Source organism: Pyxicephalus adspersus, chromosome 1, assembly GCF_032062135.1.
Source record: "Pyxicephalus adspersus chromosome 1, UCB_Pads_2.0, whole genome shotgun sequence".
In the NCBI taxonomy this organism is placed as follows: domain Eukaryota; kingdom Metazoa; phylum Chordata; class Amphibia; order Anura; family Pyxicephalidae; genus Pyxicephalus; species Pyxicephalus adspersus.
The window spans coordinates 142,516,627-142,540,310 of record NC_092858.1 but is presented as its reverse complement, the minus strand read 5'-3'; the positions used below and the strand labels follow the sequence as shown (position 1 = coordinate 142,540,310).

The 23,684-nt window shown below is 35.1% G+C and overlaps 1 protein-coding gene across 1 annotated transcript in view; it reads left to right on the top strand.

Moving 5' to 3' along the window:
- Positions 1–23,317, top strand: part of COL26A1 (collagen type XXVI alpha 1 chain) — a 216,355-nt gene extending 193,038 nt beyond the window's left edge. The window contains exons 5-15 of the mRNA XM_072429704.1: positions 10,103–10,253; positions 10,863–10,898; positions 11,493–11,591; positions 12,224–12,376; positions 13,968–14,060; positions 14,398–14,450; positions 14,965–15,027; positions 15,843–15,887; positions 16,830–16,874; positions 17,125–17,209; positions 18,619–23,317. Of these exons, the coding sequence (XP_072285805.1) occupies positions 10,103–10,253; positions 10,863–10,898; positions 11,493–11,591; positions 12,224–12,376; positions 13,968–14,060; positions 14,398–14,450; positions 14,965–15,027; positions 15,843–15,887; positions 16,830–16,874; positions 17,125–17,209; positions 18,619–18,773 (978 nt within the window). The 3' untranslated portion in view covers positions 18,774–23,317. The remainder of the gene's footprint in view (positions 1–10,102; positions 10,254–10,862; positions 10,899–11,492; positions 11,592–12,223; positions 12,377–13,967; positions 14,061–14,397; positions 14,451–14,964; positions 15,028–15,842; positions 15,888–16,829; positions 16,875–17,124; positions 17,210–18,618) is intronic.
- Positions 23,318–23,684: the final 367 nt, after the last annotated feature.

Below are 23,684 nucleotides of genomic sequence, written 5' to 3'. Positions count from 1 at the left end.
TTTATTTATTTAAGCAGTACCAATGCAGTTGTCTGCATTTAGGCATGACCCACAAAATTATTGTTTGAACGAATGGGTTTGTTTTTTGCCCATTTTTTAAAGCTTTGTACATTGATTTGCAGCATTCAAGAGCACCTTGGACCTTCTACCCGGTACCTTTCCCAGACACCACTTGGCAACTGCCTGCCATTTGTTAACTGCATGTCTGAACTCAGCACTGTTCCCATAATCAATTCTCACCCTCTGCTACCACTGCTACCTCTAATAGAACTGGTAAACTACTTGTTACTTCTAGGTATCAGCAGATGAAACAACTGTGAGGCTGGAGTTTATGAAGTGCAAAGCATCACTTAAACAAATATTCGGAGAAGATATCAGGTTGCTGTCCTAGACATATTTATCTAGAAAATATACAAAGAACTGTGAACTTTTAAAATGGAGCATATAATATTTTGTTCATATTAAGCCAATGTAACTAAACAAATGCTGAGAAGTCAATATTATTAATAGATATGTAGTGGTGGGTAAGTTGTGAGGGTTTAAGAGACAGAAGAAGATGGGTAGACAAGTTTGAAAAGATGGGTTTTGAGTACTCTTTTAAATGAGCAATAACTATTTAATGTACAGCTCTGCATAATATGTTGGCACTATATAAATCCTGTTTATTATTATTAATAATAATAATAATAATAATAATATTAAGTAGGAGCAAGCCGAAAAGGATTTGGAAGACCATTCCAGGGAGTCGGGGCAGCTCTAGAAAAATTAATACATACAGGTTTAATAAATTCATACAAAGGCGTCCCCAGCAGCTAAAATGCAAAAAAGTTTTTGTTACAAATGCAGTTTTGACAAATGGCATGTACTGGGTGCTGAGAACTAGAACCTTTATTGTAGTACACACAATGATCTCAAAGGGACTTTTTTCCATAGAAATTATTTTAAGACCATGTCTAACCGCACAGACAATTAAAAACCTGGAACCTAACAAATACAAACACATTGCATTAACAAACAGTAACAGCTGTATGCAGCAAGTGCCCACATTAATTCCAAGTTAGAATTAAGTATATCTATGTTCTTCTCAAATGACCCTATAAACATGTAAACTCAGATCATGAGCTCCCTCCAATGGACAAATTAATTTGTTACAAGCTGACTTGGTTTGAATTCCTCTAAGTAGGCTGATTCCCAGAGAGGATCTATGGCTCAGATCTAATGTATTAGTATTGCAGAGAGTTTATAATCATTGAAAGAAAGGAAAAATATATTCTTTGCCAGAAACACTTCAACCAAAAATAACACATACTTGCTGTAGTAATAAGTGCTATTGATGTACCAAACTAATTGTCAGTTTTGTGCTGTCTTATTTATTATGAATTTTAAGGAATGAGTCATCAAACTAGTTGGAATGAAATTTCTTGTAAAGGTTATACTACTAAATCATGTTTGCCTTAAAAGGTTATACTTCTAAATTAAGTTTGCCTTAAATGGTTATATAATTATTTTGCATGTTAAGTATATGTGCCTAATTACTAAAAAACACATATCATCAAATCAGGAATGTTTGTTCTTTAAAGAGACTTTGGTACTGAGTTAAACAAAAATGTCAAAAAAGCATGACCTGCAAAGAAGAGTCTATACTTTAGCACCCAGCACCCATTTCTCTACTATTTGTTCTCCTGCAGAGCAATGACCTCTGTATATCAAATGCACTTCCCTAGTGGTTGAACTTAAAGGACTTATGTCATTTTTCAACCTAACTATGTAACTTCAGGTGGAAAACCTGGTCCCCCACTGTGCTCTGTAGTTCCTCTCGCCAGCCATAATGGCCATACGCGGCACAGTGGAGATGTAGCCGTCGGCTGAAAAATCCATAGCACGTAGTGGGAAAACAAGAATCACGTAACTCTCAAATGTGAAGATCCTTTATGACAAAATAGAAAAACCATCTCAGGAGTGGGGCCCGGGCACCATCTGTCTTCCACCTATATTGCAGTTTTATTATGTCTACGCTGGCATTTTGACAATTCACACATTTTACAGAAAACAGTGCCTGGTATAGTGGCATTATAGCAAATGTGGTTCATCACTAGTAATTAATTAGGTTTTTATTGGAGCACCTATATAATGCGGCTTTGGATATTTATAACACACCAGAATATATTTAAATGTACCTAACGTTATTCAAACTTGTATTAAAACTGTAACATACAATAAAAACACAGGTTTACCACAATTGTGTTACAAAAAACCCCTTAAACAAGATAACTGCTTTAAATGGAAGTAATTCACCTCTAGGGGGTAATTGTATGATGATGATTGCAGATGTATTTAGATTGGTAGATTGATGACACATTTCACAGATCAATGTCTGCTTCATCAGATCAGTAGGCGATGAGAATCAGTAGTTGGTAAAAGTTAACAATAAGTTTCAATGTCATCATCATAGTCATACAAGTGATAGTTACACATGTATCTCCACACACAAATAGTCCAGAAATACATTGTGTTAGTAGCCCCACTCAGTGAGCAAAGTACCCCAAGATTTTATCAACATAGGTTTAAAGTCACCAGATTTGGAAGGGCAAACAAAAGTATTTATCTGATGACCTTGATTTCAGGAGTGTGATTACTCAGACTTCAAAATGCAGACATAGAGGTCTAATATATATAATTAAAATGCAGTTATTGCTATTAATATTATTAAACCGTATTTATATAGTGCAACATATTATGCATTGCTGTACATTAAATATGGGATGGCTGGTGACAGACAGATACAAACAAGACACAGAAAGAGGAGAGGACCCTGCCCAGAAGAGCTTACAGTCTAAGAGTCACTATTACACTCTCCTTCTGACACTGCAGTAGTTTACTAAACACTACACTTGCATCTTATGTCTGTGAGGTCCTTGAGAGAACATTCTATGATTGGGGCAGAGGCCACTGACAAATCGTGTAATCACATCTCCTCCTGACATTTTCTTGTTTTACATTTACTGAATATAATTGGGTTTCAGTGGCTGCACAGTCCCAAATCAAACAGAGCATAATTTAAACTTGTAAAGCATATCTCTGTGTCTTTTTGTAAGGACACCGGTATGGAAACAGTAATGCCATTACCTAGGAAAAATATGGGAAAAAACACCGGCATGAATTTAGAACAGGGAATGTGATTGCCCCATTTTTGTCCACCCCTCCACATTCCTGTGGATAGGATACAGTAAGAAATGTGCAGCAATGAGTGCCTGCCTTCATCACTCACTATCCCACTGACAGAATGTGAAGGGTAATTCTCATATTTCATGTGCCAACGTACAAGTGATGCCCCATCAAAACATTTTTAGTGTCAAGTTTGCTAGATGTTCCAGGCCTGAAAACAAAGTGAGAGACTTATAGGACAAAACTTTCAAATAGCATGTATTTTTTTTCAAACAAGCCTTTTAGCCTCTATGTATTCCAATTTTTACTGCTTATAACAATTTCAACTAATGTGGTAATTTTCATTACTTCTGGGACTGGAAAAAAAATCTAACCTCATTCCCAGTACAGCAAAGCATTGTGGAAGTTCCAGTGGGAAATCACAAATGATTTTGGGGTTAGATTAAAACCAGATTTCATTCCAAAAGCTCTTAGCATCTATCTTCCTATGTCCAGATTCATTTATTCACTTAAACATTCATAAGAACAGCTAAATAGGCCCAGGAGAACATTTTGGAGACAAATCAGAAACTGGTACATTATTATTTTATAGATACTCTTTGTACACACAGAGCCATGTACGCATACCCCTTGAAAATTGTTAACTTTTTCAACATATTTAAATAAGCAAAGGTTAGATCCTCATTAGGATGTTGTGAGAAACAGTGTTGCCTAATAATTCAATACGAACACATGACATATGTACTGTGAAAAAGTAAATACACCCAAGCTAGAATTGCCCCATCTAGCAAGCCTTCTGGTTAAAGGCCGCCCAAACATAATTTCTTATTTTTCATTTTGAGATCTTTTTTTCAACTGCTTTTATTGAATTTTAAACAATTTTCTGATAACAGTAATACCCTACAAAGAAATACATTAAGGATGAGAATAAGGGAATAGAAGCCATGGGGTTGTTGGCCATCAGAGTCTGGGTAGTATAAAGCACAATACAAGATTAATCATGCAGGCCGATAACAACATAAGGTGGTACAAGAACATAAAAAAAGGGGGGGGGGGGCACTCTGCAGCATATCTTCTGTTCCTGTCCTATTATTAAAGGGTATTGGTCTCGAGTTAACTCATTGATTTCGAAAGCAGTTCAGATGCAGTTATCCCTGGATCCTCTGACCCACCTTTTGGGCCAACCTCTTAAGATGTTACCCAAATTCGCTCACAAATTGGTATCGCATATATTTGGTAGCTGCACCGACACTGATCCCTGCTAAATGGAAGGCTACTTTGCCCCCCTCCATGGAGGACCTATATAAGAGGATTCAGGAAGTACGGCTTATGGAGTACCCTACTGCTCTCCTTAGAAAAACCATGGATAATTATGAAACATTTTTTTTTTATACTTGACATATGTATTTCATTATCTTTGTTGTAGACTAATGTTCAGTATGTACATGAACTGTGTGAAATCTCTACTCCTAAATATATGGACATTTTTTGTATTCATATACTGTGTACTGACTGTATCAATTGTCTAACACTTTCAGACTTCTCATTATACGGCTGCCCCATAACTGTGTTGCTCAAGTTTTTACACCTGTTATGTTTTTGCACCTTATTGTTATTTTCTGTTTTGTAATTCTGTTGAAAATTTTTTAATAAAAATACAATTTAAAAAAAAAAAAAGGGGAGGGGGGGTTGATCAACATTGGTGCACTGGGATATATAAGGTAAAAACAATTGGAGTAATGACCCTGATTTCCATAACTTGTTCCATTTTAAAACTGGCCATGTTTTTTGAGGGAGTGGGGGCTTGTGAGTGTTTACCCAACTACCTATTGGTTGTCATGGCCTGGGATACAGGGGTGCCTTGGCAGGTTACACTTAGAATGTAACGGGAGGAGTATTGGAAACATTCATGGCTTTCCCTCTGTTCTGGGTCTGGTATAACTTTGATAACAAAACCGTACCTCTTGAGATTTCTTTTTGATTTGTTAGTGAATAACCCAATAAATCCCAGGTGTACCTTTCACCTGGGTAAGCTGACACAATCCAACACCAGAGCTTACCCAGAAGTACCCCCTGAAGTACGGAGATTTCAGTATTTTGCACAGGAGTACACAACTACAGTGTTTTATGAAGTACTGTATGTTTGCCAGAAGGTGAGTAAGACATGGAACTCCAGACAAACACCTAAATACACAGCTAAATATAAAAATACATAGTCGTTTTATTAGCCATAACAACATTGTGTGTGATTTAGTTTTTTTTATTTTTTATTATTTAGTTTTTTTTTCATCCCTACATTATAGTTAAGGGTTGTTTATTAATGCAATTAAATTTCTCAATAGTCTCTGTAGCCAGTGATGGTGTGTTCACTAAACAATAGTATTTCAGTTAATAGTATTGTCTGGTAAAGTTAGACACCTTCAGGAATATAAACATCAGAGAGGGCAATAAAAAGGCTTTCAGACTAATAAAGATAATAATAGGCATCTTGTGTTTTAGCTTTAAAACTTTAAAAGAGGAAACAGGTCCAGGGTCTTTAGACCCTTTCTTCCTAGAATTAGGTCTAAAGTGAATACCAGGTAACCAATCACATAGAAAGCCCTAGACATGTATGCTTGTTCCTTTAATAATATTACTATGTTCTCTTTCCAAGTTTTGACTGGACCTTTAAACACTGCACAGCTTGTGTCTTATGATTGGTACAACGCATAACTAGTTCTGGCTCCCATAATGCGAGCATGTGCCTCGTGACCCTTTGGCTAATTTTGAGAATAATATATTTGGATTGACTCAGGTTCACCGTCTTCAGTCAAAAGGGGATTATATATGTAAATCAACATGGTTCCTAATCTTGTACATCTGTGCAGCCTTATTACATCGTACTTTCAAAAACTGGAACTCACACACCCTTACAATGAGCCAGATAACAGCCAAAGTCAGCTGAATCATACAAGTGGAAAAAAATCTACAATCCCTACATCGTACTTGGTGACACATAAACTAGTGTAATATTATGTATGGGTGGGTGGTTAATCCTTCCATTACACATTATATTGATTTTACCATCTTTTTTAGGCATTGGTAAAAATTGAAGACGTCATGCACCATATGAAAACATTATTGTCATTACTGGTGGCAAGAAACACAAGTGACATTGGGGTTACTGGTAGCAGAATGGTCACTGAAGGCACAAATGTCACAAGTGGTTACAAAAGCATAAAAATCTGGACTAGATTAGCGATGATCTGATCGAACATCAAAACATTGCTGTGGTTTTTGGGTAATATCAATCAGTACAGCCATCCTGATTGCATTAATGTCAGTGCTCCAAAACTGTTGGTGGCCAAAAGACCTTGCACACAGGAGCAGTACATTTTGACAGTATCACAAGCTGATATGCCCCCTCCTATTGTGTCCTATTTCACCTTTTTCTTAGATTGTAAGCTTTTCTGAGCAGGGTCCTCTCTTGTTTCATTGTTTGTATCTGTCTGTCATTTGCAACCCCAATTTTTTTTTTGTACAGCGCTGCCTAATTTGTTGGTGCTTGATAAACACTGTTTATTTATAATAAAAATAATAATATTAATAATGTCACTGTTTTCACTATGCTAGGTGAATTTTTATTATGCAAACTAATTTAATTAAACCTAATAAAAATATTGCAAGTATGATCAACCCATTTATCCCATCATGCGTTAGCGGGTATTCTATGAGACGTAGGTTTTGTTCTTGGGTGACAACACTCCTTTCTCCAATAATGCAGTTTAATTAGTAAGTGACATCATCCAAAGACAGAAAAGATCAAAAACTAAGCAACAATATATACTGATAAGCTGCAATATATTACATTTTGTTCTTGGGTTTAGATGCATTTTAATGTATAATATGATTTAGCAACTATATAACTTGATTCTAGAGATAAACAACAGAATAGTTTTAATGGTATCCAAGTCACAGCATTCAAATGTTGTCTAAGTTATTGAACAAATCAGGAAAATATATTATCATTAGGCCATTAAGGTCATTTACGTTATCAGACTCACCAAGCTCTATTGAAGATAAAAGCCAAGATGTTTCTTCAAAGCCAAAGTCAGCAACTGTACTCATATTCTAAACCTATAAATTGTAGCCGAGTTCCTAAATCCGTGCCCAAAGCATCACAAAAAACAGCATTGTGATCCTAACTCCAACATCCCATTTGGCGCTGCCTATTGAAGATAATGCATGGTGGTATTACTTAGCTCTAATCCGAATAAATCCAATTGAATTTCCCCTTTTGACAAGCACACATAGTCATTTTGTATAATAAAAATCCAAGGTGTCAATGGTTCAGTGTGAGTGGTATCAAAGCTGAGCTTTTAATGCTTTTAATGGGTCTGGTGTTCTCACTGTATTCAGTTACACATTACAGTCTGTCCCCGCATGCACCTGTTTGTGTTGTGAAAAGTGTTGATAGAACTTTTAATGGGGTGTATCGTGTTCTACTTTCATGTTACATAGTTGTTTCAATATTGGGAACAATATGTAACACTGTGAATAAAGTACAGTACGTGTAAACTCAGTTAAATAAATGCCATTTAAGATAACTTTAAAGTAACTTTAAAAGAAATTTTCAAATTTGCAGTTTTTGTTAAAATGAAACCTAGTAATTTGACAATGAAGGTCTTTATTGGGGTTTTTCCTGTTATATGGAAGCAAAGGTTTTTTTTTCTCCTGCGTGGTCGCCCTGTCACACACACTCCGGATGGAGTTTACAAGTGGCTGGATTGATACACATTGAACATAGTTGTAAGCATCAGAAAACTTGCTCCAGAGGAGTAATCACTGGAGCCATCACTGGAGTGGGTGTATGAAAATGTTATGTAGTTACAAATAGGATACAGAAAATTGGCAGTATTGAAATGCTAAATAAAATTTAAAAAAAAGCTGGAAATATTTTTTAAACATTGCAGTTGTTTTTGATACAAAGAACTCCAGAAAATAAAACATACTTAAATTAGGGTTTACAGCCTCACCTAGCAACTTAAGGTTTAATGGAAACTTTGCTTTTCTGCGAGATCTCACCAACTTCCCCCTCTTTCAAATGGGCACAGAGTTTAGTCCAGAGGGGTATGAAGAGTTCCACCAAAGGGATAAAGATGGCAGTAAAAACAAACATTTTAATATTAGTCTTTCTATCTGAGACAAATCAAAACATTTTGGCTAGAGGTGGCAACTAAAGATTGGTGAGTGTATATTTGGACTGACTATATGTAATAGCCTTAGTGTCTACTATTTTTTATAAGCTTTATGAATATTACTTATTAATAAGTGAATTAAATTCAATTAAAAAAAGTGAAGTTTAAAGGTGAACCCCAGCTAACTCAACCCTCACTTCTGTACTGTTGTACAGGCTCCTTTACTGTATTATTACACAGTGTGCATTAAAATGATATCACATGGTTTAAAATAAAGTACATAATAAAAATTTCAATTTTTTTTATTGGTGGGGGAGGGGGGGATAAGAAAAATAAGTTACTTTAAACTAGGCAATTTGCTTTATTAATTCTTAGCATTTATAAATAGACTTTTGTTATCATGAATAAACAAATCTTTGCTTGGTAGATGATTTTTTATGGTTTTGTAAAACCTTTGTCATTAAGCTGTAAATATTAAGTAGAGGACTGAACAAAAAAGTTCCAATTCTACTTTGGAATCCTGGCCTTTGAATATTGAACTTGCTGGGTTCAACCTTGGCCTCTCTTTCATAGCTTTTGTATTCATTCTTTACATGCTCTGATCTGCTTACAGCATGTACAGTATGATACAAGTTTAGTTTAACTTCACATGCCCTGACCTGGGGCTGTGTTCCAGCTTTGACTGACCACAGTTTGTACACGGATCACCAACCTGCTACTTACTGGTTATCAACTAATACCATGCAAACCTGAGGGTCAAAGTCTGGAGTGTTATGTGGAAAATAAGATCAGTGAAATAGCAGATACCATCAGATACCATTATTCAGGAACTTCTATTGTAGACTGTTATGGGTAACTGACACCAGTGCTGGCCCAGATCAAAGCTTCATTAGGGTTCTATCACTCACACATTGAGGTTTTTTTCCCCATTATGATGTCATTTCATGCAAAAACATTAATAGCTTTGATCTCAGAGCAGCGCTGATTGTAGATAAGACTCGGTATCTTCCTTACTTCTGTTGTTTAGATAGTCAAGACATTTACGACTTAATTTATAAACAAAAAGACCTTGAGTTGGAGGCACATATGAAATCAATTGGGATTTTTTATGGAATGTAGCTTATACCTGTGTTTAAAATCAATGTAGTACAAGGTTAGAGGGCATGGGAAAGCTTAAAGTAACAGTTAAACCAATTATTGGAGTACGGAACAGGTTTTAAACTCACTGATTACGTCAAAGATTTGGTTTTTGGTTTTGGAGACAGAATCGGCCTGCAACTGCATGACTTCAGACATTTCATTGGATTTGTATGTGCACATAGTGGTAGCAAAGCTTAACAGAAACTACAATTCAACCTTGGAATATGTCATACCAGCCTGTAAGTAACCAAAACTCACTATGATTGCACAGACAATAATGTTTGTGGCCGCTTCCATAGACAGAACAAACATGGTGAGTTAGCTATAGGTTGAAAAAATCTGCAGGGAGGCTACAGACAATACTAGTGGCTGGTCATTTGCCCTCTGCCCCTGTTGTGGGTACATGCATGTGATTCGGGTTCATTTAAGCTTATGTTGTTGCAGGGACTGATGTCAGCTGTGCTGGCGATACTTTTAAGAACATTGATAAAGAAAACAGTGTTGTTCTTGATTACCTGACCCTGAGCTAGATTTAGCAGAATACTCATCCCCTCTACCATTATGCTTGTAAAACTTTGGCCAGGTCATGTACCTATTACCTGTATATGTTGATCTTGTAGATCATTACACTGGAATCATCAGAGAAGGCATCAGAGAATGATCTGCCAATCACAAGGAGCACAGGTGTGTGGAATGAGGACTTCCTGCCCGATGCTATTCCCCTGTTGAGCCCAGGAGGAAGTTTCAGAAAGTCAGTTAAATCTCCACCAGGTAAGAATAGGAGATAACATGAAAGGAAGATACAAAATACCTAGGATTGAACGATTTCATTTTTTTGTAGACATTTGCAGTAAAATGTTAAATAAAGGCTGTTATTAGGTTGATAAAGGCAATAATTTCTTGCATAACATTGTAGCTACTATTTTGTAGCCTGTGTTTTGTTATTTGGAATTTGTATTATGCTAATGGTTACCAAAGTGTTACAAATACTTTCTGGAAAGGTGTGGCCCTTGGAAAATGTATTGCACTTGTTTCAACCCATTGTGACATACATGCTCTAGAATCAATGCCACCCAATCAAGAAATCAAGATTTAAATATGAGAAGGAGACCTTAGAAAACATATAAAAGATGGTGATCCTCATCCTCTAATTGTACAGTTATGCAAATGAATATTATAAATGCATATAAAATAACGTAAACGGTATAATTAAGGTTAAACTAAAGTCTGTTAATATTATAATAAATATTTTGCATACATTCTTTGCATACACTGACCTATGCATCCAACAGCATAAAACTACAAATACTGTTCTGAATTATGCATTTTTAGCAATGAATTCAAATGTGGTCTTTAATAATATTTTATTTTTTTGTTTAGGTTCCAAAGGAGATAGTGAAGAAAAGAAGGCACAAGGTAAAAGCTGATGCTTTTTTAAATACAAAAATAATGAAACATGTTGCATTTGAAATATTTCCTGTATCATTAATATCCCTTGTATGGCTAAATTTTGTAAAATTAATTGAACAAAACAAATTCTTAAAGCATTCACGTTGATTAGTGTAACTAAACTAAACCTATTATGTAGCTTTGTTTGCCTGTAGCCGTGCACCCACTCATACAGACTTCTATATCTAACTTCTTATAAATCCTATACTATAATGCAGGGATGCTGGAAAATGTAGTTTGGTATGTAATATTTTTTCAACTTTGGGTTTTACGTGGTAACACTTATTTGGTCTGCCACTGGCAGAATCTATAAATGAGAGGTAATGTGATATAGCAGTGTTCAAACAAATGTAGCCCGATAAACAGATATTCAATCCACCGCAGAAGTGGGACTACAGTGGCTTTCTTATATACAACCTACGTAAAAGTTAAAGTATATTAGGTAAAACTGATCTTGTGTTGGAGGGGTCACTTTAGGATAACAGTATATCACGGGCATGCTATTTATTATTGAAACTTGATTTATTTTATTGGATAATTTTGTCATATCCCAATGAACAGGTCTGCCAGGAATGCCAGGACCACCTGGACCTGTGGGTTTACCTGGGTCCAAAGGAGATCGTGGTGAAGTTGGTGGAGCTGGGCCAGCTGGTCCTCCAGGTATCAACAAACTGAATTGTTTTTGGTTTACCGAACCATGAGTTGCAGTTGTGACAAAATAGTCACTGCTTTGGCCAAGTTCTCACAAACCAAATGTAATATACAATAACTATTTAGGAGAACATAAAAATGGCCGTTATATTTTGCAACATATATGTGAATGCCAACACCTATTGAACCCCAAAAAAATCCCCACAATGCTGTATCTTTTGACTTGTGGGTATCTAACAGCACAGTCAATATGCATATATTGTAAATTATTTGTGCTAAACCAGAATAATATATTAACTTTCTGTTGGGACATCATTATTTATGTGCACACCCATGTGCAGTAAACAACTGAGGATATCCAAAGGTATTATTATTTTTTTCTTGTTATAATGGATGATAACCTTTGCAACCAATGCAGGTATCACTTATAATATCATACACATAAATATTTTATTGTAAATGTTCTCATAGTTATATAGTTATATATATTTGTATAGTTTGCATTATTTAAATCCAAACATGTAAATAATCATAATAATATTAATATTGAAAAATGATGAACTACTGTATGTAAGTTTACTTTGCATGTATGTAAGTTTTGTATGAATGTATAAACTCATAAGTATTTTCTATCATAACAGGACCTTTAGGACCTCCAGGTCCAAGAGGAGCTCCAGGAACAACTGGAATCCCAGGACCACCTGGGCCTCCAGGGCCCCCTGGACCACCCACTGTACCAATCTCATTTCCAGAAGGCGTCCTATACTCTTTACAGCCTAATACAGACAAAGAAAGTAAGCATGTTGAACCTTTATCTTTGGAAATTATTTGTAGCTACCCACAAGTGCTGGGGGGGGGGGGGGTCACCATTTATTGCTGTAATGTAGAAATCAATACTGCCAAAGCGGTGTTAAAAATTTCGATGTGCTAGACACTATATGATCTTGTGTACTTATCAACCGGATTATTTGTTCTGGCTACTTATTAAAAAAGGACAAAAGACAGCACTTTACCATCGGACTGTTGTAGTAATGGGGTCCAGCAGAACTAAATGAGACCATCATCAATACATGGGGAAAACATGATCCTAAATACCCCTAATTAATTAAAAATATATACACAATATAATAGTTCACCTTGCTAAAAAATGTTATTTGAAGAATATATTTATAAAGCTAATATTTTCGTAACATATTTTCTACTGTTACCCCCTGAACAATGGCTAATACGGTCATCATAGACTTGGATTTGATAAGCTAAGGTATAAATGTTAGCTACGTAATTATTAATATTATGTTTCTTTGTTTGCTGTTATATATCTGTATGCATTCACATAATTCTTTTTTTGAATCACACTTCCATTCTAAATTTCTTTTAGCTGTAGGGAAAGGTTAATGCCCATTTAACAATGTGCCTGGAGTTCTACTATAACTCACTGGCTGAACCAAATAGTATTTAAATTTAAATTATATATATATAAAAGAATAACTCTGTATAAGACAAATTGAACATTCCATCCTGATTCCTGAATATTTTAATTATTTTAAGATTTTTAGAGGGTCTATGACAGTCACAATTGATTGGCAGTAGCGATCAGCAAAAGATTACACCAGTTCAGGATCAACCACATCAACAATATACACCAGCCTGGCATATCAGGCATCTGGGGAGGTATCCTCCTAAAATGAGGGCTGTGAGCATAGAAGCATGATGTTAAGCTGATATAAATCCTTATGCCCTTCAACTTCTGGCTGGTGATTTTAAAGAAGGGTCAGGCAGTAAAAGCCCTTTTCACAATGCCTAATGGTGACTGACTCACCTAACCTACTCACCTAACCTCCAGTCATGCCACACTTCACCTGGACTAGATTTGGGACTTTAGAAATCTAGATTATTTCCCATTAAACAATTCCCATTAAAGCTAAGCAATGAATTATTTAAAAAATTTGAATAAAGACTTTATAAACTAGATAAAATGACCACTTGTTTGAAGACCTGGCACCATTTGGAATTAAATAGCAGTCAGTGTCAGATCTTCTATACTTTATGGTTTAGCACTTTTTAACATATCACCTTGCCGTGGTACTTTAAGTTTCATACAAATTGCTCAAATTCAATCCCAGATTTGCTGGTAAATTTTCTTTATCATGGCCACTGTTCACACCTCTTCCTTTCAGTCTCTACAAATTAGTGTGTATCTTCAGATTAGGAACCATTGGGAAAGACCATTTAAAAGAAAAAGCAAGACTTTACGATTGTATGTAATGTATACCTGTATGTTTTTAATACTAAAACATATTTCTAAAAATCATGTCCCTCAATGTTTTTTATTCTTTAAAGCTTGATTTTTGTTTTATATCTAAGTTCATATATATTCTCTTGTAGATGGAGATTCACGTACAGTTTCTACTATCACTGATACAATAATGTCTGGACTTCCAGGACCTCGTGGACCACCAGGCCCTATTGGACCGCCAGGTATTAAATCATGACACAAGCCTTGGCATGATTTGCATTGGAAGTATTTTAGATGTACATGACTAATATGTATTAAAAGAGACATAATGCATGTGGGAAATATTTGATAACTGAAAAAATATGTGGTTGACAAGGAAAATAAACTGACCCTGGGATAAAATATTGTATATTCAAAAGCATAGGTTGTTATGTTTTATCAAATCACCAAAATAATATTTATTTGTGATAAAGTACCTCCTTACATATTTTTTATACAATATAGTAAACTTTTATAAATGCTAATGCTGTAATAACAACATAATTACATTATGATAATTATTAAAATATTCTGATGTAGGAAATCCAGGACCTAGAGGACCAGCTGGGCCAATAGGTATTCCAGGACCCCAGGTAAATATATTAATAAAAAAACTGGGAACTTCAGACAATCAGTTAAATACAGAGTTAAAATACACTTATGTGATTTGATATGAGTATTTAGTGCTTTAGAACAATAAAACAATGATACAGCTTTTGCCGGAATTCATCTGTGAAATAAAAAAAATTACAAATGACATATAAAGCTAAAAACCTCCCATCATGCTTTGAATACCATGGGAGGAATTAGTGTTCTGTGGCTTAGCCAAACAAAGATAGACACAACTGACAGCATTTACAATATTATTAGAATATAAATTACAATTCATTTGCATTGTAGCTTATTTATATGCACACAAGTAAAACAAAAAAAAAAACAAATTAGGAAACCAAATTCAAATTTAAATCAGAACAAACCTATTTTTTTTCAATAATTTAAAACATTGACATATCTGAGTATATAAGGCGATGTTAAGACTCTTAACACTTTTAGTTATTCCTATGCCTACCTGCGTAATAGTAACATAATTAATGTTATCGTTCCTAGGGTAAGCCAGGACTTCAAGGTCATCAAGGAACTAAGGGCCAGAAAGGTGAACAAGGAGACAAAGTAAGAATATTTAAAGACTTCCATCTGTACTTAATACTGTAGTACTGGGCAGTTACATAAACAAAGTAAATGCGACCTAATTTCCCAGTTCACAAGTTCTAGTTTGCTTTAATTGTAGTACTCAACCTTTGTCGGTGCATGAAGAGCTGGCAAAACTCACCATGGGTACCAAAAATATAACATATCAGGATATATTTGTGCTTTCAGAGATTGGGCTTTGTACTGATTTATTATTTCCTCCTTGCTAGCAAGATAAAGAAGGGCATAGAAGCATAGGCCAGTGCAAGCCTATTAACATTCTAAGAAATTCTATAGTAAGCGCAACCAGTGCTGAATTTTGAAATATGTCTGCTACACACGTCAGTACAGTACAAAAAATCAGGCTATCAATGAAACAATAAATAAATAAGGAAAGAGTAGGGAATAAATATTTTTAATAAAAATGGTATATATATATATTGTATACACTGCATTTGGGAGGGGATGCAGAATTAGGTGCCTACTCCACCATCCACAGCTTCATTCTGAATTTAATATCTGCCTATTAGGGACTACTGTAGAAAAACTCTCTATTTTGTCCTGGAAAACAGGCTTTTTTCTTCTAAATCTATTTTCATTTCTAATAAAACTTTGTGATCATTTTAGATTGAATAGTTTGAGACATTCAGTAATCAATTACATTAACTATTATGATTATGGATTATCAATTACAACAATTGTCTTTAGGGTTAGCTTTGCAGGGATTTATATATATTTACCTGTCGTTTTCTCTTTTATTTATATTAAGTAAATATATAAACCTTTGTGTTTACTAGGGTGAACCTGGACTACCAGGAGAGCAAGGTCTTAGAGGTCCTCCTGTAAGTATGAAATCAGTTTATATGTCTCTTTAAATGCTTCTGATATTGGCAGCATTCAGAACACTGTAAAATCCAAATATGTTTTTCATAAATTAGGCATTAGGACCGTAAAAAAAAACATAGGCCTAAAGTTCATGGCTGCTACTTACAGGTAATTCCTGAAGCTGTGCCAAAGAACTTACGTCAGGTAGAGGGCAAAAGACTAGTCACTAACACAACCTGTGGTCACTTTGCATGTGCAACCCTGATCTATCCTCTATTACTGACTTACCATGTCTGGTGGAGGCAAGGCTTTGCTTCCCCATGTCGGAGCTTCAAGTAAGCCTATCTTGTTGTGGTTAGTCACATTTAATTGGATTTGTTCCTGTAATGTTGAAAGCCTTATTGAACTGATGAAGCAGTTTGACAGGCTGAGTTATTTCTTCAATATTACAAGAACAAATCCAGCTGAATGTGACTAACTACTACTAGATATACAATGACTTGGATAAATGGGAACCTTCATAGACATATTCCAGCAAATAGAATAACACTCAGTACCAGATCTGCATTGGCAAATGTACTCATATCTCCTGATACTAGCATTCAGAGATCTACAGATGAGGCTGTAAGGCCCCCACACATACCAGGAAACGCACTGCTCTTTTTAAAGATAACTGCAAAAGAAACCAATTAAATGTTTAAAAAGAGCAAGGTCTATCATCAGGTACACAAAATTATCTCCTGATCTTAAATTTATTTATTTGTCTCCCACACATAAACAATATGTAATACAGTACAATACTACGTACAATGAACTCATTACCTAACCACTATACAGAAATACTTTATTACCTGTAGATATAATCTCACATATGTTGGTGTAATAAAGTACGATTTGTGAAGAATGTCTCTTTGTATGTAAACAGCTTTATGTTGTATTACATTGTTGTTCTTTTTTAGGGGGAACCTGGCATGAAAGGAGAAGACGGGCAAAAAGGAGAAGATGTAAGTGCGTTTTTTTCTAATTTAAAGCATTGTTTTTGGCAGATTTCTATTAAATATTTTTCCCCCTGGATTTTATTATCTCTTTAGGACTCTGTGGGTGAGTTCTCTGTATTCCTAGTTTCCAAGTTAAGGGGCCATGTTGTTACATGTTAGTAAAAGAGAAAGAAGAGAGTAATTGGTAATTGTCTGGGGTTTAGGTATATTTTCTTTGCTTTATAAACTCAAAAATGATTTTCATTTCTTTCCGTAGAGTGAAGCTGTACAGCAACTTAGAGAAGCCCTGAAAATTTTAGCGGAACGAGTGTTAATTTTGGAGCACATGATAGGAATACATGGTGAGTATACCCATCATGGATAAACTAAATTTGCATGTTAGTATATTACCAAAAAGCTTAGACTAAGCTAAATATGGATATTTAGACATTTACACCTAATAAAATCTGAGAGCATTGTAGTTCTACACATTGCCTTGCAACTTAAGAGTCTATCAGCCGGACTTGTAACACCTTATCCGGTTTATTATATTAGCGTTACTGTGTTTGGAGTGGGCAGTATAACAAAATGTACATCCATAAAGAGCTATGTTATAAATACCGCTCTTCCTGCTCTAATAAAGAAAACAGTTATTTAAAAAAAAATTCCTGATTTGTACCTTGTGGAAAATCTATATCATTTGGGTAGACATTATTAAAATGTATTGATTGAGAGAAAATTACCTTTATTCAAATAAAATGATAATTCAGATGTGTACTCACCTAAAGAATATGATGGTTTCCCTTTATTTTATTCAGTTATATGGTAAATCCTGATCCCTGTACAAAATCTAAACCACACTACCATAGTCCTACAGACACATACCCAGTGAGAACAGAACAGGAATGTATGCATTTATGCATAACAAAAACATTTTTGGGTAAAGTAGGGGTTTTGAAAACCTTTATCAGTTTAATTTTTGCTATCTATATTCCCTAAAAGATGTCCCTTCACATTCTGTACTGGAGATACAACAAAAAATGAGGAGAATTATCCCCTAAGGCAGTTGTCTTTACAAACTGAATCTCTCCAGTGAGAAAACAGGGACCAACAAAAACAGTTCTATTCATAATTTGGAAGAAAGTGATTGTGCTGCATACATAGTGGGCTTGATTTATTAAAGGCTTGAAAACATTTGCTAACAAATAGCAAATGACTTTTAAGAAATCCATTCCAGGTTTGCTGGATCACGTAGCTTCACTTATGAAAGTGTATTCTCCCCAGGCTTGGAGAAACACCGAGATGTCACGCAATCATAGAATGTACAGATTACTTGATGGGGATTAATGTAATGAAGAGATTGATGCACCTTTAAAGTCCCATCACTGAATTTATTGGTTGATTAACCTTTTGAGTTGCATGAGCTGAATGAGTTGCACCACTGTTCATTTACACATTTCTTTAAATTACTGGTATTTATCAATTCTGGCTTTTTTTGCTCCAAACTTATTGTGGAGACGGGTATTCTCTTTCAGATGGTATAGGCCAAAAATGTCATGTAGCGTACATATCTTCTAGCTAGTTTGGAAACACCATACTAGCTGGAACATGGCCTACTTATCTATCTTCCTCTTATCTACTTCCTCCTACATAACTTTGTCTACTACCTATCCACATGACTTCACCCCCATACCAGTGGATGCAGACTAAAGATGATGATGATGTCTACCAAAAATGTACCTATGTAACTAACCTACTTCTATTTTTCCAGACACTTTAGCCTTTGGGGAGACAGGATCCGGCCAGGACAATTTAGGCTCTACTAACTCTAGAAACACAAAACTGAAACGTGAACATCAACAAAGATACCAAACCTTCGATATCTTTTCATCACTGCTGGATGACAGTGAAACGAGTGAGAATTAATACTACGGACCTTATGCCTTGTTGCAAATTTGTAAACCTTAAGCCCACAGATCAAAGCCAAGCAATTTTTATTGCATGAAGATGAATTGCTAGAGCCTTCAAGAAGTTTTATTATGTCAGAGCAAGAAATTATAATGGGAACTACAAGCCTTAACGTACTGCAACTTTGTTAACTACAATGCAATATATTTTTTTAACAATATTAGGTTTATTCAGTAGGCAGCACAGAGAGCCATGATGTGGTGCAAAATGCAGTAGCAACCCCTCACCAATCATCTCTTAACTGACTTGACCAGAGAACAGAAAACGATTGCTTTGTGTAACTGCACCATGCACATTGTATTGCCATTTGTTCAACTATACTGATCTCAGGAAATACTGATTTTGCCCCTATCAAATCATTTTCTTCATTCAAGTTTTTATTTTCTATATGCAATCGACATCTCATGGATAACATTTTACTCATTATGAGCCAGTTTCTACAATTTCCTAACAAAATATTGAAAATGCTCAATAATCATGCATATAGCTCAAACATACTTCCTGTAGTTTTTTCCTTATTATACACTGTAATATACAGTAAATGACTATTCTATGTGGCTTTCTAATTGTAATAAGTAATATTTGAAGGTTTATGGCCTTTAAAAGCCACCATGTCCAAAATTTTAGGTCCCGTAGTCTCCGTTAAAATATCCGATGGATAAAAAATTTCATACTGACAAAACAAAATCCAGACTTTTTACTGCATGTTCTGAGGAAGGCTGTTCTTTAATAATTCTATTTTTAGGTATGTATGTGATTTAAAATATATTGCTTCATTTTTAATGCATAAACAAGGTGCAATATCATGGTGTTGGTTTCATTTGCTTTTCACAAATCCCATGGCCCACAGGAAGAAGTTGCTTAATTTTCCTTGTGATTGAGTGGCATAACATGTTTCATTATATATAAGGGATTTACCTAGTAAATATTTTTTGTAATGAAAGAATGCCCAGTTACCAAATACCAACAATAATAAATTCTACCAGTAATATATGATTTTAACACATTTTCTTCACATTTAGAAGGTAAATTATTGCTAGTGTGTTTGTTTAATTCTATTTAAGCAATCATGAAAGTGTCATAAATGAATTCAATTAGAATAGCAGTGCTGCAGTGTTTTTACTGCATGGAAATCTGTAAAGGAATTCTGTTAAAGGAAAGGTAATATACTGAAAAGATAACCAGATATTTATAATAGAATTACAGAAACCTTACTTTTGTCACACTAGACCCCGATAACCTAAAATGGCTGAACTAGGCCATAGACCTTTAGGAATATTTGCAAATCCAGGGATCTCCCAAATTGCAAAGGTTAATCTGTATTTCAGGTTTTGTGAGAACTGGAGCAGAGATGGTCACCACTATGCGCCTATCTTAAGGGAAATAGTGGCAGCTAGTCCAATTGATTATTTCCATTTATTTCTACCAGGGGTGTCTACAGGTGCCAAAGACATGAGGGTCTCAGAATTGGCTGCATCAAATGCCAATTATCTCATGTTTATCATTAGGTTCATAGAGAGCAGTGGTCTGTACAACAAGGTTCAGTATAAATCAAATATCTTACTTGAATATTGAATACTTTTCAGTCATACTTGTAGGAAAAAGTTTCCTTATTTTGAGGAAACCGCTTGTTCCACTGCACCTCTGGTATTTATGCAGGTTAATGAAATATGTAGGTACCATTACCATAAATTTAGGGGGAGATACTTAATGTAATGTGTAAATGGATCATTATCATAAATTTAGGGGGAGATACTTATTGTATTGTGTACATGGGGGATAACTGCATGTATGCACATAAAGCAGGGCATATTTGAGATTTAGTATATCTATATAATAGTATGGCTTCTTTATGGTGTTTTGCCTTAAAGAAAAATTTCTGAGTAAAGTGCAACTATGTTCAAATGGCTCGATTATCAGCCGAGTCAGTCTAATGCTGCATGCATTATGGTTAACAACACCACCTTATACGTAGCATAAGACTAACATTCCCAGAAGTTGGTGTCATTTGGTGTCAAACTGTCTAACACTTTATAACCTCTTCCTGGAGGTGGCTTCATGGGTGGAACTAATCAGGTACGTAGCATACCAGGATTCTTAACCTTACAGTTGAAATATGGCTGCATCAACCTTGCAATGTCAGCAACCCTGCCAGGCAATGTACCCAGGCACTCACTCCTCTCTGCTGCATCCAAGTAAACCAGCATGGGCCACCCCCCTTACAAAAATCTATTTTATTGTAATTATTTTTCCTTTTCGCTTTATTCTTTAAGAGAAAGAGCAATTTAATCTGTTCCCAGACTAGGTCATAGTACTCTGTTAAAGACTGGATCTAGCTCACTCATTCAAAGAAAATCAAGCAACTTTAACTAGGGTATTGTGATAAGCCAAGCAAATGATGTGTATTGATAATCATATTTTTGTACTAGTTTTATGTGATTGCTTTTTCTATGAAAATACTGCATTATAGAAGGTGCTAAAATGTCCAGGGAGCACATCCCATTGTTAACTCACTAGATAGCATTAATCTTATTTATATTCCTGTGTGTGTTACATTGTTAAGTTTCCAGTAAATTCATTTCATTATAGCAATGTATGATGCAACATAACAGTTTTCGGGTTCTAAACCAAGCTGCTTAATCTCAGTAACTAACATGATACGTTTTGCATTTCTCTGTTAATTCCTCCATCTTGGAAAACTGTATGTTCTTGGATGTCAGAAGCTCTTTGTCTGAAGGACTGTACCCATATTTAGTAAAAGTGCTGGGCACTGTCTATCACTCTGCATGTTAGTTATACATAAAGGGAATTCTCATTCAAAGCAAGATTTAAGAATTGATATGAATGTGTACATAAGTTTATAGCTTTATATTTTAGTCCTTCTGTTACCATAGACCTCCGCTGATACTTTAATGAACAGTTACCATATATACCTTATGCATAAATCACATGTACATGCAGGATACATTGCCTATTGCAGAGAAAGGGGTGTTGACACAGAATAGAGAATACTGAGATTTTGGTACATATACAAAATGAACAAAAAATCTACATGTGCAGCTTAGTGTAATTTTACAAAAAGATTGCAGGTAGGTAGGTATGCTATATTGTAGAAGGGATGTCACCCTTCTCTTCTGCAATAAAAATCAATGCCTATTCACAATTTTAATGAATAAAAGAGTTTATAAAAGTAAATAAAGTTTTTTTCAGTTTTGGAAAGTTTAGGTTTATCGCCAAAACAAGAATCTTCCATGTTGTTCTGGTGACAAAGGGTTTGCCTCAATTTATAGATTTCCCTTACTTTCTCCTTGTGTTTGCGTGAGAAGAATTTTCACAAGAGGACACAGATGGTAAAAAAAAATTGCACAGGGTTAACCATTCCTTACTCCAAACCTAGAACTTGTGGCATCTGGTTGTGTCTTGTTTTACAGACGAAGTAGATAATATAAAATAGAGCAGTGTTTCTCTACCTTTTCAACACTGGGAACCTTTGAAACATCTTTGTTATCTTTGGGGAACCCCTGCCATATTTTCTATATCCATAGCTCACAGTATATTAGTGTGGTGGCCATTGGGAAGAATGTTTCTTACATTGCTGTCCAGTGGGATGCATGTCACCATTAAAGATAGCCAAAAAGATCATTGGTATCACTTAAATGACCTGAGAGGCACAAACTAGTAATTTCTCAAGGAACCCCTAACAACCTTTAGAGGAACCCTGGTTGAGAAACCCTAGAGTAGAGTGAGAGCCTTTTTCACAACAATATGGAATTAGTAAACAAAGTAATTAGTAATGACAATACATATGTACATACATTGCTAAAGATCTCACAAAATCATATAAACATTAATTGTATTGCCCATCCTGCTGGTTCATAGTTACTTACATTTGTATTTCTTTATATCTGTTAGTACAACTTTATCTGAAGCATTGGGTCCATAGATGTTAAGGGGCCCAAACCTTTGTTACGAAAAAACATTGGTGCATAAGTGGCACAAGAAATCAAACAAAAATGAACCATATTCCAGTAGGCTTGGATGGATTATTTTACTCCTTGCAGCAGCATTAAAACCCTTTGTAACACCTGAACTAAGGATCTCTTTGTGTCAGTAGGTGTATGGACTAGGGGCCATATATTGGTAGTACATATGGCCATGCTAGTAATGATTTACCACTGATCTTTTTTTCATGCACAAACAGTTTGCTTTTTCATAATTTTTTTTTAACTTTACATTAACCTCATCATAATGATAAAAAATGTTAAAATCTTAAATTTGTAAGAAAGTCAATGTGCACAATGAATTTAACCTCTGTATGCTATGGTGTTTTCTCAGCACATGTATTTACCTGCTCAGACTGCTTGAAGTTCAGTATTTTTATATAAACACTATGGTGTGTTTGGTTTGTCTCTTTGGGGTCTTTCTTATGATGGGGACACCCCCATGCAATCCACATGATGGAACTATTTTTATAATGCACTGAAAAATAAATGTACTGTAAATTAAAAACGTGTCTTTCATTTACCATGTCTTACAAAATGTATACCTCCCTATGAATGAAAATGAAATATATTTGTGATGAACCTATCTAAGACAATAACATTTCTTGAGATACCTGTAGGTATCTTCAGTCATTGAAAGTCAAGAGGCATCACTGTTACTTCCTGTAAGAGGTGTGCACAGAATTATGTATCCCTTCTCTTGCCTAGGGATTGTAGAACTTTTGTTGCAGGGCTAATTCGAACAGACATAGATCCTATCTTTAGCCATAGAATGTCAGAACATGTTTTAAAGCTTGCATTTTTAATATTAAAAAAGTCACGTTGCTACTTTCCAGTGTATATTAGGGAAATCAAGAAAATACTTTTA